Raw genomic sequence first — 13,759 nt, forward strand, 5'->3', positions numbered from 1 at the left:
TATGCCATGTACATGTACAGTATGCATAATGGGTACGGTTAGTACGCAGAGTCTACCGGTATTAAAATTGACTTCAATATGATATCATTAATTGCATTGGACTGCTGAATTGAAGGACGTCAACTATCTCATACTCCGTAGATCTACCCGTGATCGACGACGAACGTCAGAGTTCAGACGAATCGGAAAAATGGTAAGGATAAACCTTAGTAGATCTAGATCGATCTAAGGGCCAAATCGTGAAATCAGCCACCACTCACCTCGCTCGTGCGCTCGCTCCGTATACAAAGTCGATGGGAGAGGGTAACGGGCAACAGCACTGACGAAATAAACGGCAGTGAATGGACTGGGGACTTATTTCACGATAATGCCGATCTAATTAAGTTAGACGACTTTATGTTAACACTATTTTAATTGCTGTTGGTTTTTTTTTTTTTTTGTAGAATTAGCAGCATGATTCTCATAGGATTACTTACAATTTAGATTTGCTGGACCTCGATCTAGAAACTCTAGATCTAAGTTAGTAAGTAGTTAGATAGACCTAGACTATAATCTAGTCTGAGACTAAAGTTAGATCTGGTCTATAATTTTAATATTATAGAATATAGATATGTATAGATATGTATAGACCCTAGATCTAGATGTTAGTTTGGGCGCTAATGTAGTTTCGTATCCATGCTCATAATATATGTTCTCCCGAGTAGAATTTCACGAAATTTCTAGACCTAACATTTAGAGGCTCGACTCTAGATAGACCTAACACTAGTGGTTAGATCTAGATCTAAATAAGTTACACTCGCAGGAAATGTTCTCAAACATCAAGTCAGTCTTCCAAATTTTGAGCGAGATCGGATCACGGGTAGGGTCGATATCGGCTTCGAACTTAAGTCCTACATTGTCACGTCACTCGCACAGCCCCATTCATTATTTTGTGTAAAATCTAGATCTAGCGTTAGGTAATATTTCTAGATTCTAACGTTAGAGAGGCAAAATCGTGTTTCCGGCCCCATTACTTGAATCGATCATCGCGATATAAGAGACAGATTCACGGCCTAGGGTTAGGAAGATCGCGATAAGGAGGCAGACTCACGGCCTAGGTAGGGTTGGGGAAATCCTGATATACATGTAGGAGACTGATTCAAGGCCGAGGGTTAAGGAAATCGCGACATATTGATAGGTTAGGTTTAGGGTTATATAAAAGATGCACGGTGGATATCAGCCCCACCAATGTGGTAACAGCGCGCAAACGCCGTTTGGTGGGGTCGTAAACACGAGTAGATCTATGATACTGTGCTCACCAGCCCCACTGCCGTATAAATCCTGTAGGCCCTAGCTGTAGTCTGTACAATTCACATCTGTTGGTTCTGAGCGCGATCAGTAATTTGATATAGAGAGTTATGATCGATCAGCATGTAAGGTCCCATATCATATGTATTTGTAGTGATGGGGCCTATTTCACGAGTAGATTGATCTATGCCTCTACTAGAGACTAGACAAGTAGACTCGTCTATCGCTAGCTATCTCGCGATACACAAAATACCGACTGTGGCTAAGTCAGTGGCTGTGCGAGCGATGACTCGTCGCAAGAATAGCCACTACCTCAATAATATGCTAAGTCTTTAGATCTACTGTAGTTTGAGTTTGTCTAGATCTCTATCTAGACGTGGAACACCATTCTATTTTTCTAAAAAAACGTCATTTGCATTGCGTAAACCCATCCATTTGTCCATTTGCATTTAACAAAACAAAAAATGACACTGGAGTGGACCGTAAGTACGTAACAGCACAAAAATATACAATTTTTTGGACAGCCATTATGACTGAATTTCATACCGTTTTCAGTATTCACGTTGCGTACATGACATGTCCAGCTGCCCTGAAAACTACCCTCTTTACTTGACCTTTTGGACAACCCTTAGATCTATACCATTTTCAGATTTACAGTGGGCTCGTGAATTCCATATAAAATATCAAATATATGTAAATCTTCTGTATCTGTATCCTCTTAAATCATTTTAGGACACCATTTAACTGTTACTGGAAGCCTCACAGTACAATCATATAGACGTCAGCATGGAAGGGCCTCTGGAGAACAAGTCTGATGGTAAGGGTGAAAATGCCATTTAAAATTGATCCATCGTTTGTTGCCGGATATATTCAATTTCAAATGTTAGGGGAGGGGAATGTTATATGACATTTCCATGTCATGATGTATAAGAATGCTATTCGCTCCGTCTTTTAATTTGTAATAATTTTGTAATATTTATAACATTTGTGATGTACTTTAGTATGCAGCTAAGTGGCTAAATGTAATTTAAAGTTAAACGGAATATCTATGTGTTTATTCCTTGGCATGAATGCAGATTAATATCTATTAATTTTAGAGCAAATAACTGAAATGAAGTTTGGCAGAAACTATTAACCCAATTACCGTACTCTAAAAGTACTCAAATACTTGTATGTTTCACTCCTCCAGTTCACCCTGGACCTGAAACTGACTTGTTGATGTATGTTGAATGGAAAAGTAATAAATCCCGCTATTTTTACTTGCACATTCTCAAGTCTGCCTGAGCATAATTATAATAAAGGACTAGAGCTTGGTGAAACCTATCAAACTGCTTGTATTATAACTTGCTGAGAGAAAACATTCTAAATATTGCCAGTGTTTTTAGTGATTTATTGCATATTCTTTCAGAAATGAACCACACAGCCCAGCCCAGCCAACTTTTCGAAGGCCCACTTAGGGAACCTTGTACTACCGATGCCAAGAATGAATCAGTGCTTCATCGTGGTGACAAAGACGACAGCAGTGACGACGACGATGACTTGCCCCTAGCAGTATTGATTAAGCCAGGTATATACAGAAAAAACCCCAGCTACGGTAAAGTGGTAGAGAGTAACGTGTTTGTAAATTCCCTCTTAAAAAAAAAAAAAAATCATTGACAGATATGCAATTCCATTTTTAAATTACCTAGCTTAATTCTTCAAGGTATGTTGATTACAACGAATTGCAGGATTGGAGTCGATCTCGTCAATTAAAATTTAATGTATAAATAAACATAGCCAACTTCCGTAATGCTGATGAGTTGCCCTTTGGTAGAATTTACTAAACAGGGTGTGTAATATACATAAATTAGCACTTATGTAGAGATAAGTGAGCGTGAAATTGAAAGTTCATTTAATCTACATTATCAGGGACAAGTTCATTATACCATTATTACTGCATATTCTAAAGTCTTCCTGAGCATGATTAAAATAAAGGACTAGAGCTTGGTCAAACCTGTCGAACTGCTTGTATTATAATTTGCTGAAACAAAACATTCTAAAAATTGCCTGTGTGTTTTTAGTGATTTGTTGCATACTCTTTCAGGAAAGAACCACATAACCCAGCCCAGACAACATGGTAGTGACAAAGACGTCAGTGGTGACAGTGGTGTTCACCCTGGACCTGAAACTGACCTCTTGATGTATGTGGAATGGAAAAGAGATAAATCCCGCAATGTCGTCAAACTGAGTGAGGTGAAATGTATCGGACTTCCTCTACCAGGGAATACAATAGAAATGAAATGTGGTAAAAGGAGGAAGGACATCTGGAAGGCGACAATTATAGACACTGAGGAAATTTATGATGATGACTGCAGTGATGATGAAGCCCCAAGTACCAGCTCCTACATCGAAAAAGAAGAGGAGTCTCCTCGTGCTAATTCAACCCAACAAGGTTTGTAATGATTTGTGCGAGATTGTATTGGGGCATCCCATATCAACCAATGTATTTCTTTAAAATGATAGGATAACGAAAACAAAGGATTCAATATTAATGGAACTAATCTCAGTCACCTTCGGTGTGTTGATGTGATTGTAATAATTTGAAATACAACTAGCTGAGACTGAGATGTTGTCACAGCTTGATAAGGAGAGTAAAGTGAGTATTACAATTAATATGTTCAAAACAAAAGTCATCGGCCAGTGTTAAGTAAAAATAAGATTTGAAATGGTAGAACAAGAAATTTAATAAGAATCCAAAAAAGTTGATTGTTAAAACCAGAATTGTATAGTTCGAACAATAACATGTGTAAGGACCGAGTGCAATAATTTCCTGAACAATTAGAACACGTATGGTCTGTGTACCTTGGTTAACGTTGTGCTACTCTGCCAATATTTATTTACACACTTCTCTTCTGATATACTCTTTCAGAAATGAACCACACAGCCCAGCCCAGACAACTTTTCGAAGGCCCACTTAAGGAACTTTCTACTACCGATGCCAAGAATGAATCAGTGCTTCATCGTGGTGACAAAGACGACAGCAGTGACGACAACGATGACTTGCCCCTAGCAGTATTGATCAAGCCAGGTATATACAGAAAAAAAACCCAGCTACGGTAAAGTGGTAGAGAGTAACGTGCTTGTAATTTCCCTCTTTAAAAAAAAAAAAAAATCATTGACGGATATTCAATTCCATTTTTACAACTCTACATTATCAGGGACAAGTTCATTATACTATTTTGACTGCATATTCTGAAGTTCTTCCAGAGCATAATTATGATAAAGGACTAGAGCTTGGTCAAACCTATCGAACTGCTTGTGTTATGATTTGCTGGAAGAAAACATTCTAAAAATTGTCATTGTTTTCGAGTGATTTGTTGCATACTCTTTCAGGAAAGAACCACATAACCCAGCCCAGACAACATGGTAGTGACAAAGACGTCAGTGGTGACAGTGGTGTTCACCCTGGACCTGAAACTGACCTCTTGATGTATGTGGAATGGAAAAGAGATAAATCCCGCAATGTCGTCAAACTGAGTGAGGTGAAATGTATCGGACTTCCTCTACCAGGGAATACAATAGCAATGAAATGTGGTAAAAGGAGGAAGGACATCTGGAAGGCGACAATTATAGACACTGAGGAAATTTATGATGATGACTGCAGTGATGATGAAGCCCCAAGTACCAGCTCCTACATCGAAAAAGAAGAGGAGTCTCCTCGTGCTAATTCAACCCAACAAGGTTTGTAATGATTTGTGCGAGATTGTATTGGGGCATCCCATATCAACCAATGTATTTCTTTAAAATGATAGGATAACGAAAACAAAGGATTCAATATTAATGGAACTAATCTCAGTCACCTTCGGTGTGTTGATGTGATTGTAATAATTTGAAATACAACTAGCTGAGACTGAGATGTTGTCACAGCTTGATAAGGAGAGTAAAGTGAGTATTACAATTAATATGTTCAAAACAAAAGTCATCGGCCAGTGTTAAGTAAAGATAAGATTTGAAATGGTAGAACAAGAAATTTAATAAGAATCCAAAAAAGTTGATTGTTAAAACCAGAATTGTATAGTTCAAACAATAACATGTGTAAGGACCGAGTGCAATAATTTCCTGAACAATTAGAACACGTATGGTCTGTGTACCTTGGTTAACGTTGTGCTACTCTGCCAATATTTATTTACACACTTCTCTTCTGATATACTCTTTCAGAAATGAACCACACAGCCCAGCCCAGACAACTTTTCGAAGGCCCACTTAAGGAACTTTCTACTACCGATGCCAAGAATGAATCAGTGCTTCATCGTGGTGACAAAGACGACAGCAGTGACGACAACGATGACTTGCCCCTAGCAGTATTGATCAAGCCAGGTATATACAGAAAAAAAAAAACAGCTACGGTAAAGTGGTAGAGAGTAACGTGCTTGTAATTTCCCTCTTTAAAAAAAAAAAAAAAAAAAAATCATTGACAGATATTCAATTCCATTAACATCAGGGACAAGTTCATTATACTATTTTGACTGCATATTCTGAAGTTCTTCCAGAGCATAATTATGATAAAGGACTAGAGCTTGGTCAAACCTATCGAACTGCTTGTATTATGATTTGCTGGAAGAAAACATTCTAAAAATTGCCATTGTTTTCGAGTGATTTGTTGCATACTCTTTCAGGAAAGAACCACATAACCCAGCCCAGACAACATGGTAGTGACAAAGACGACAGTGGTGACGACGACGACGACTTGCCCCTAGCAGAATTGATTAAGCCAGGTATGGAAAGGAAAATTTGAAATAAAAATTAAAACACATTGCACTTTACCAATTTGTAATTGCCTAGCTTAAATCTTCCATGGATGTTGATCACAACAAAGTGCAGGTCTGGATTTGAGTCATTCTGGTCAATGAAATATGATAAAAATGAACATAACCAACTACCGTAATGCTGACGAGCTGCCCTTGGCAGAATTGACTGAACAAAGTGTGTTTATATAAATATAAATTAGCACACACATAAATTTAAATGAACGTGAGAATTTATCTGCATTATTTAAAATACTTTTAGGGACAGGTTCATTATAGTATTCTACTGCGTATTCTAAAGTCTTCCTGAGCATAATTATGATAAAAGACTAGAGCTTGGTCAAACCTATCGAACTGCTTGTATTATGATTTGCTGGAAGAAAACATTCTAAAAGTTGCCATTGTTTTCGAGTGATTTGTTGCATACTCTTTCAGGAAAGAACCACATAACCCAGCCCAGACAACATGGTAGTGACAAAGACGACAGTGGTGACGACGACGACGACTTGCCCCTAGCAGAATTGATTAAGCCAGGTATGGAAAGGAAAATTTAAAATAAAAACTAGACTTAGAATTTGTCAACACTGACAAATTAGGTGATCCGATCTGTTTGGAAATCAATGATCTGAGTCCTGATCCAAATAGGCATGACCATACAGGTTTCATCGGTGTTGAGGGGACATTGGCCGTGTGACGTTTGGATTCTCATTTAGAAAAGGGAGTCAGGTCTGCCATCTGTGGTACCGAATTTCGTATACAGTAATGAAGATACATAATGAAGTATATAATATGACCTTTGACTCCACTCTGCACACCCAAGATGACATCTGAGCAAAAAGTGGTTATTTTGTGAAATGATTCTTGTAACATGGTCTTTGCTTGTGCAAAATGTGGAAAAGATAGGACATGTATTCACCAAGATACCGGATGAAACATTTTTCGCCTTTGACCCTAATTTACATAACCAAGATGGTGTCCGATAAAGTAGTTGTTATTTTATGAAATAATGTACGTGGCATCAACTAAACATTTGCAAGATATGGGGGTGATAGGGAACGTCTCTTTTGAGTTAAAGCAAAGAAAGTTACCAAAAGAAAGAAATATGACAATACATGGAAGCTCAGCTTTGCACTTAGTGAAGTTTTTCGACATGAATTCGACGTTTTATGAAAAAACGAAGGACGCATAACGATAGACCAAAGTCTCAGCTACAATATATTAAAATCTGAGAGAAATTCACCGAACAGTAAGTGAGGTAGTGCTCGATAAAGACAATCATGTCAATTTTCATCTGGAAAAATTTCCTCCCATTGAGATAACACGTCATAACGAAGATAGAGAAAAAAGTGCATATGACCTTTCACCCCACTTTGCAACGACAAGATGGCATCTGAGCAAAAAGTAGTTATTTTGTGAAACAATTCTGGTAACATGGTCTTTACGTGAGCAAAATATGGGAAAGATAAGACATGTATTCACCAAGATAGAGGATAAAACTTTTATGACCTTTGACCCTAATTTACATACCCAAGATGGTGTCCGATCAAGTAGTTGTTATTTTATGAAATAATGTACGTGACATGTATTAAACATGTGCAAAATATTGGGCTGATAAAGTTTGTTTTTCTTGAGTTATTGCAAAGAAAGTTGCAAAAAGAAACGAATATGAAAATACATCGAAGATAATCTTTAATTTCAACCAAGTTTATTGACGTGATCCCGACATGGTATCAAAAAACGAAGGGCACACTTACGATAGCCCAAAGTCTCAGCTAGAACATACTAAAATATGGAAGAAATTCACCGAAGCATTAAGTGAGCTAGTCTTGGATAAAGATTGTCATGTCAATTTTCATTTGGAGAAAAACTGCACTCCCATAGAGATAACACGTAATCTGGTCAAATCTGTCAAGGTTACTTTCAATAGTTGTTAGGTTATTGGCAGCTGAATTCTGATTGGATAATACTTGTTGCCATGGCAGCAGGAGAAAACTTTTTTTAACGATAATCAAAAAGAATGTGTTTTATTGCATCTAAAATATCAGAGTTTGCAGCAGTAGGAGGCATCTTGGGGGTTGCCATTCACGTGTGGGCATCCGGTTACCATGGTAACCATGCACAATATCATACTTTAGAATATATTCCACTGCATTTCTGACATCTCTAGCAACATAGTTTGATGGAGTTTTGATGAAGTCTTCATGAAATGATTGCAAAAACTGTGATAATTTTGTCATTTTTAGTGCCCCAATAGCGACAGGCGTCACTGACCCTTGTCTAATTTTTAGTCGTTTTTATTTCCTCTTTATGTCTCTGAGTTGCAGATTGTGTAATGTGGAGAAGCCCACTGCATTGCGCTAAGCCGAGTGAGGGCACATACTCAGTGATTGCGACAGAAAAAAGAAAAACGGTTTGGGGCTCGCAATCACTGGGTATATGCAGAGACTCCAACCCAAGCGCCTTCTGATCTGGAGATTCTCCCGCCTGAAACCCCTAGCAAACGGGAGACTCCAAGTTGATGTGTGAGAAGCGCGAAGTTCCTAGGATTCTAGATGTTCTCTGGTGCTATCAAAGGCTTGTTTTTTCAACATACGATAGAAATAAGTAAGAAATCCTTTCCACCGGGAGACACAGAGCCAGGGCGGGAGAAATCAAATCTCAAACGGGAGAACGGGAGATTGTGCAAAAATGGGCTTTCGGCGGGAGATCTCCCGTCGAAAACGGGAGAGTTGGAGTCTCTGTATATGCGCTCTCACTCGGCTTGCTTCCTGTCGGAGAAATAAAGACGAAATAATAACGGCTAGAAAGTATGCACTACACCCACTCCAGCTAGGCGTGAAAAGTTAGTTTGCAGGCAAAACCCTTGTTTGTCGAAGAAAAAGTCTGCGTGCGCTAAGATTACTATACGCACCAGTGGTACTGTTGCCTGTTGCAGTGCTAGTGGTACGTGTGATAGTCTTGACGTGCGCAGGCTCTTTCACGTTTGTTCCATCAGTAATCCTGAAAAGTGGCCTGTAATATTCTACTGATACCACAATTTGGAATCACATACTACCTGGGGATGTTTATGGAGGTCCCATTTACCACCCTGTCGGGTTAAACCTCTTCTGCGGGGTGGGTTGGACGAACTCCTTATAATTAAGCTCTTTACCTGTTTACAGGAATTAGCGCCTTTACTAGATTTTAGATCGACGCGCGGATGTTCAATGAGGGGAAAAAACAGTAGGCATGTTCTGAGCCGGTGCGTAGAACCGTGCGTCATCTTGTTCGTTTCCATTTGAATGTCCGCGCGCGTCGCGTCCGCGCGTAAAGCTCCCTTTTTTATGCACATTCGGTCCTGATCCACACATTGTTTCGTTAATCACGTTCAGGAGCTTAACAGTAAAAAATTAAAGTATACGCCTTGCCTTGTTGCTCATTGCTCAATCGACATCATGGGTGTTGAAACAATGCAGGTCATGATTGTGGAGAGGTTCACTGAAAGAAGGAGAGGTGGTTGCACTGAGTCCTTTTTGGTGGGTATGGTGATTGAGAAGACGCCGGCCTGCAGTGACAGTGTGGCTGCTGGTGCCAGTAGCAGTGTCACTGTCAGCAGTGAGGAGAAGGTACTTCCGTGCTTCTATAATGTTACGGCTGACACAGAGACCAAAGTCAAAGAGAAACTGGTCGGACTTGCCTTGAGGCAAAAAGCTATCTTGACGAATGTGCTGAGATATCCCAACAGCATTCGTCTAACGAAGGAATCTAAGGTCAGATTTTGTTATTTTTTAGTTAGTGTTAGGAGTAACGTTACTTTTTAGAGTGTATATTATAACGTTAAAACAAATCATTCATTGTTTGTGTCATTTGTTTCTTACACTAAAATTGTATATACCGGTAGGCCTAGGCCTACTAGTCTTATTGGCATAGGCCTACAGGTAGTTCTAGATCTACTGTAGATTGTTTGATGGGTGGCGTCATAGGAGGGTTTCTTTTGCTTTGGCGGGGGGCGTGTTTTTTTTTTTAGACGGCGCAGATTGGGGACCCTAAAAATCTATTGGGGACCTTATCCCTAAACCTAACCCTAATCTTAATCCTAACCCTGGCAAAATCGTGAAGTAGGCCCCACCGCAGTGCGCGTGCACCCGTGCGTTAGCAAGCAAGGGTAGATCCTAGGGTTAGGGTTAGGGTTAGGGTTAGGTAGGGTTGTATAAAAATGGTTCAATTGGCCGTTAAATTAGTCGAGAGTCCTTCCGAGAATAAAAAAGTTGAAGACGAATATAATGCTGTGGAAATCGGCCCCACCGCTGTATCAATCTCGCGTAAACCCCGTTTGGTGGGGCCGCATTCACGAGTATTATACTGTGGAAGGAAGCCCCATCGCCGTGCTTACGGGTACCAGCCGATGAACACCACACGGTGGGGCTGAATTCACGAGTATAAATAGGCGAGCAGTCGTAGTATACTGTAGTAGTACGGACACGCAGTGGTGGGGCCTATTTCACGAGCCAGGTGCCCACACCTCGTGAGGGGCCCGAATACCGTCACCCCGCTTAAAATCGTTTTGAGCGCACTGAACAAAAATGTATGCCCGGGACTGTGTTCTGTACGCTTGAAACTTGGCAGGACTACCACAACCAAGCAAATTGTGGTGACAACCGAACAGTTTTTCGCGAAAATCTGAAATTTGAATAGGGCTATAGGAATACGTGTTAGGGCCTATATGTCACCCGCACGCATCTTTTACGTGTATGTCTATGGGAACATCACGGTCACCCGCACACGTGTTTTACGTGCTAAGTCTATGGGAGAGCGGGTGACGAGTTGCGGGCCTCTTCCTTAGCGCGCAACTTTTTCGCATCGTTCGCCTTTGACGACGATAGCTGCAAATTTTCAATATCGATCAGTGAACTTGTGATTCCATTGGAATTTTCAGCATTTTTCCTGTATGTGAGTTGGATTTCAAAGAATTTGAGCGGCGAAATGTGATTCAATTATGGGCAAACATTAACTATGACGAGGTGCGGGTCACCCAAGTATATGCCCTAACCCTAACTACACGCAGCCGCTGTCGTTCGCGACAGCGCTGCACCTCTACTCCTTCACAGACGTCATGGGCGTCACCAGGGGGGGTGCGTTGGGTGCGAACGCACCCCCCTTCAGCCCCTAAAAAAAAAAAAATAAAAAAAAAAAAAATCAGTCTGCGAGCGACGTCAAAGCCGGACGCTAAATAATTAATTTTTTCTTTCTTTTTTTTTCTTAATTATGCACCAGGGACAACAAAATCGTGGGCAAAAACAATTCGCACCCCTGGCTCTGGCAGCACTGATTTTATACATATCTACTAGTATTCTATACAGAGTTTACTATTTATTGACTGTATACTGTACATCCGTACGGTATGGAGCACGTACACGTTTGCAAGTACGTGAGCTACCTAGGGTCTATATGTACCGGTACATTACTTCTGACCAATCCATATTGCCAGCCCAAGTGCGAGCCTTAGCGTCATTGAAGAGAAAAAAAGAGAGAAAAAAATGGAGGGGCAATTCTCGCTATCGCCAATGACGTAAAAAGTACCCGGATGTTGATTTAAGCGTCATTTACGGTGCATTATGGGATAGTCCGGTAGCAAATTCACTTCCGTTCGTACGCGCGTGATACGTGACTAATGCGATTTACACACACAACCGACTGTATTCTACGTGTACTTCCGGTTTTCTCGACTTGAATTACAGCTTTAATATGATTTGAAATTTCTCCATTCTTAAGAAATTGCTGTTAATACAACTATTGGTTGTTGCTGCGAAGCTGCCATGTGTTGTTCGCACGACAATAAATGAAAAAAATCTGCAGAAATAGGACCCTTACTGGCATGCGAGACGTGACGTGGCTGCGTGGGTGAAGTTTGCGGGTGACTCCACAGCGCAGTACGTGTACGCGCGACTTACTAGTAGTGGTACTGTAGTATTATAGCACTTAGGTAGTAGGCCTAGTGCCTACGTACATTGTACGTACTTACTTGGAAGAAATTGCTTCGGAGACAGGATAAGTTCGAGATCACTGTTCGTTCCCGATTGTGTTCGCGACATTTCGACAGAGAACAAATGAAAAAAAAAGATGGGCATTCCATGACGATATACTGCATATCCAGGTGGGTGAATATTTTCCAGCATATTTTCAGCGTATGCAGAGATGACTGATCTGTGATGTGCACATCGATCGCATGATCAAGCAGTACGCTACACGCCGTACCGGTATGTGTTATGTAATTAGCTTATGCGCTGCGTGCAGTGGTGCATGTTGACCGAAATATCGGTCTGTATCTGTCCGTCGGGGAATGTTCCGCGGAGACTGCGTCTGGCTTCACCGATCCCCTCCGTCCAAGGAGGACAGCGTTAATGGCAAAATATAAAAGAGTCCTCCGGACAGACGGATCTTTCTGTCTATGGTGCATGCTAATGCAAGGCCGGCCGCCGGCGGGGACTACAGTGTACGAGTATGACAGGCCTGGCCACTCGCTGGCTCGGGCGGTACAGCGGCCTACAGTACTGACTAGTATCCGTGGTTGCCGCTGCGCTATAGGTAAGGTACACGTACGCGCACGCTAGCGTTGTGCAAATTATGCCCCGCGCCGGAAGTGCCCTTGCTACCAAGTGCACTAAATCTTGACGAAAAAGCCACATCCGGGTACTTTTTACGTCATTGGCGATAGCGAGAATTAAGTATATAATTTTGCCCACCCCCCACTCCATAATTCCAGAGACGAGAAGATTTCCTCGCCCCCATAAAAATATTGGAGGAGCAAGCATATTATAATTTTGCCCCCCCCCCATAATCAATAATTGACAATTAGTGAATGAGAAGATTTTCTTGCTTTTGAAATTAAAAAAAAAAAAAAATGTTGCCCCCATAAGAATATTGGAAGGCACGCGCACCGTTTGGTCCAACCCACATAATCATAATTCCCGCGATGAAAAGAAATTCTTGCTTTTTTTGTTGGAAATCTGTCCAATTATTTCATCCCAAAACAGTGTCGTAACTACGGAGGGGGGGGGGGGGGGCAATCCGCTGGTTAAAAAAAAAAACTTACCGAAATGGTAATTCAAGGGTTAGTAAACTGCTTTTGAAATCGACATGAAAGGGTTATCAAGAACTATTTTTTTTAATGATTTCTTTTAACCATAATTCAAGAAGTATATAGTGTGAAACATTGTTCAAAAAGCCCGGAGCCGACAAAAGATAGTGATTCAGCGTGATTCCTGGTTGGCATTCTGAATATAAGCAGGATGTGCGCAGCGTCATACGAACGGCAAAAAGAGTAGCTACAATGTTGCGCAATGTGGTGTAGAATGTACACCTTTGTACCTTACGCTTCGTTATATCAAGGCTAGATCATTGATTTTGCAGTGTTGCTTTACATACTAGTCTATATGAAAATGTCTCGCATTGCCAATAAAAAGACTTGACCAGGGCTAATTCCTAACTTTTCCATGTATATAATACACACAAACAAACACGCACAATTAGGGGATGCTCTAAAGTGCAGATTTTGGACATCCTTCCCCCGCTTGGTGACTTCGACGCAATCTCGCTGGCCATACCTCCCCCAATCATGAACATAAACCGACATCCTTGACTTCCAGTGGCGGATCCATGCAGGGGGGGGGGGGGGGGGGGGAGGGGGGACGCACCGGGCGTCCCTCTCC

General features: G+C 40.9%; 1 protein-coding gene across 1 annotated transcript; it reads left to right on the forward strand.

Annotated features, from left to right (window-relative positions):
* Window positions 1–680: 680 nt before the first annotated feature.
* Window positions 681–4,386, forward strand: LOC139738422 (uncharacterized). Its single transcript, XM_071649058.1, has 4 exons — window positions 681–2,104; window positions 2,696–2,854; window positions 3,371–3,718; window positions 4,196–4,386. The coding sequence occupies exons 1-4, from the start codon at window positions 2,074–2,076 to the stop codon at window positions 4,384–4,386; spliced, it is 729 nt and encodes a 242-aa protein (XP_071505159.1). The 5' UTR covers window positions 681–2,073.
* The last annotated feature ends 9,373 nt before the right edge of the window (window positions 4,387–13,759 follow it).

Source organism: Diadema antillarum, unplaced genomic scaffold (genome assembly GCF_040938485.1).
Source record: "Diadema antillarum isolate AM-2024a unplaced genomic scaffold, OU_Dant_1.0 seq00000740_RagTag, whole genome shotgun sequence".
Lineage (NCBI taxonomy): Eukaryota > Metazoa > Echinodermata > Echinoidea > Diadematoida > Diadematidae > Diadema > Diadema antillarum.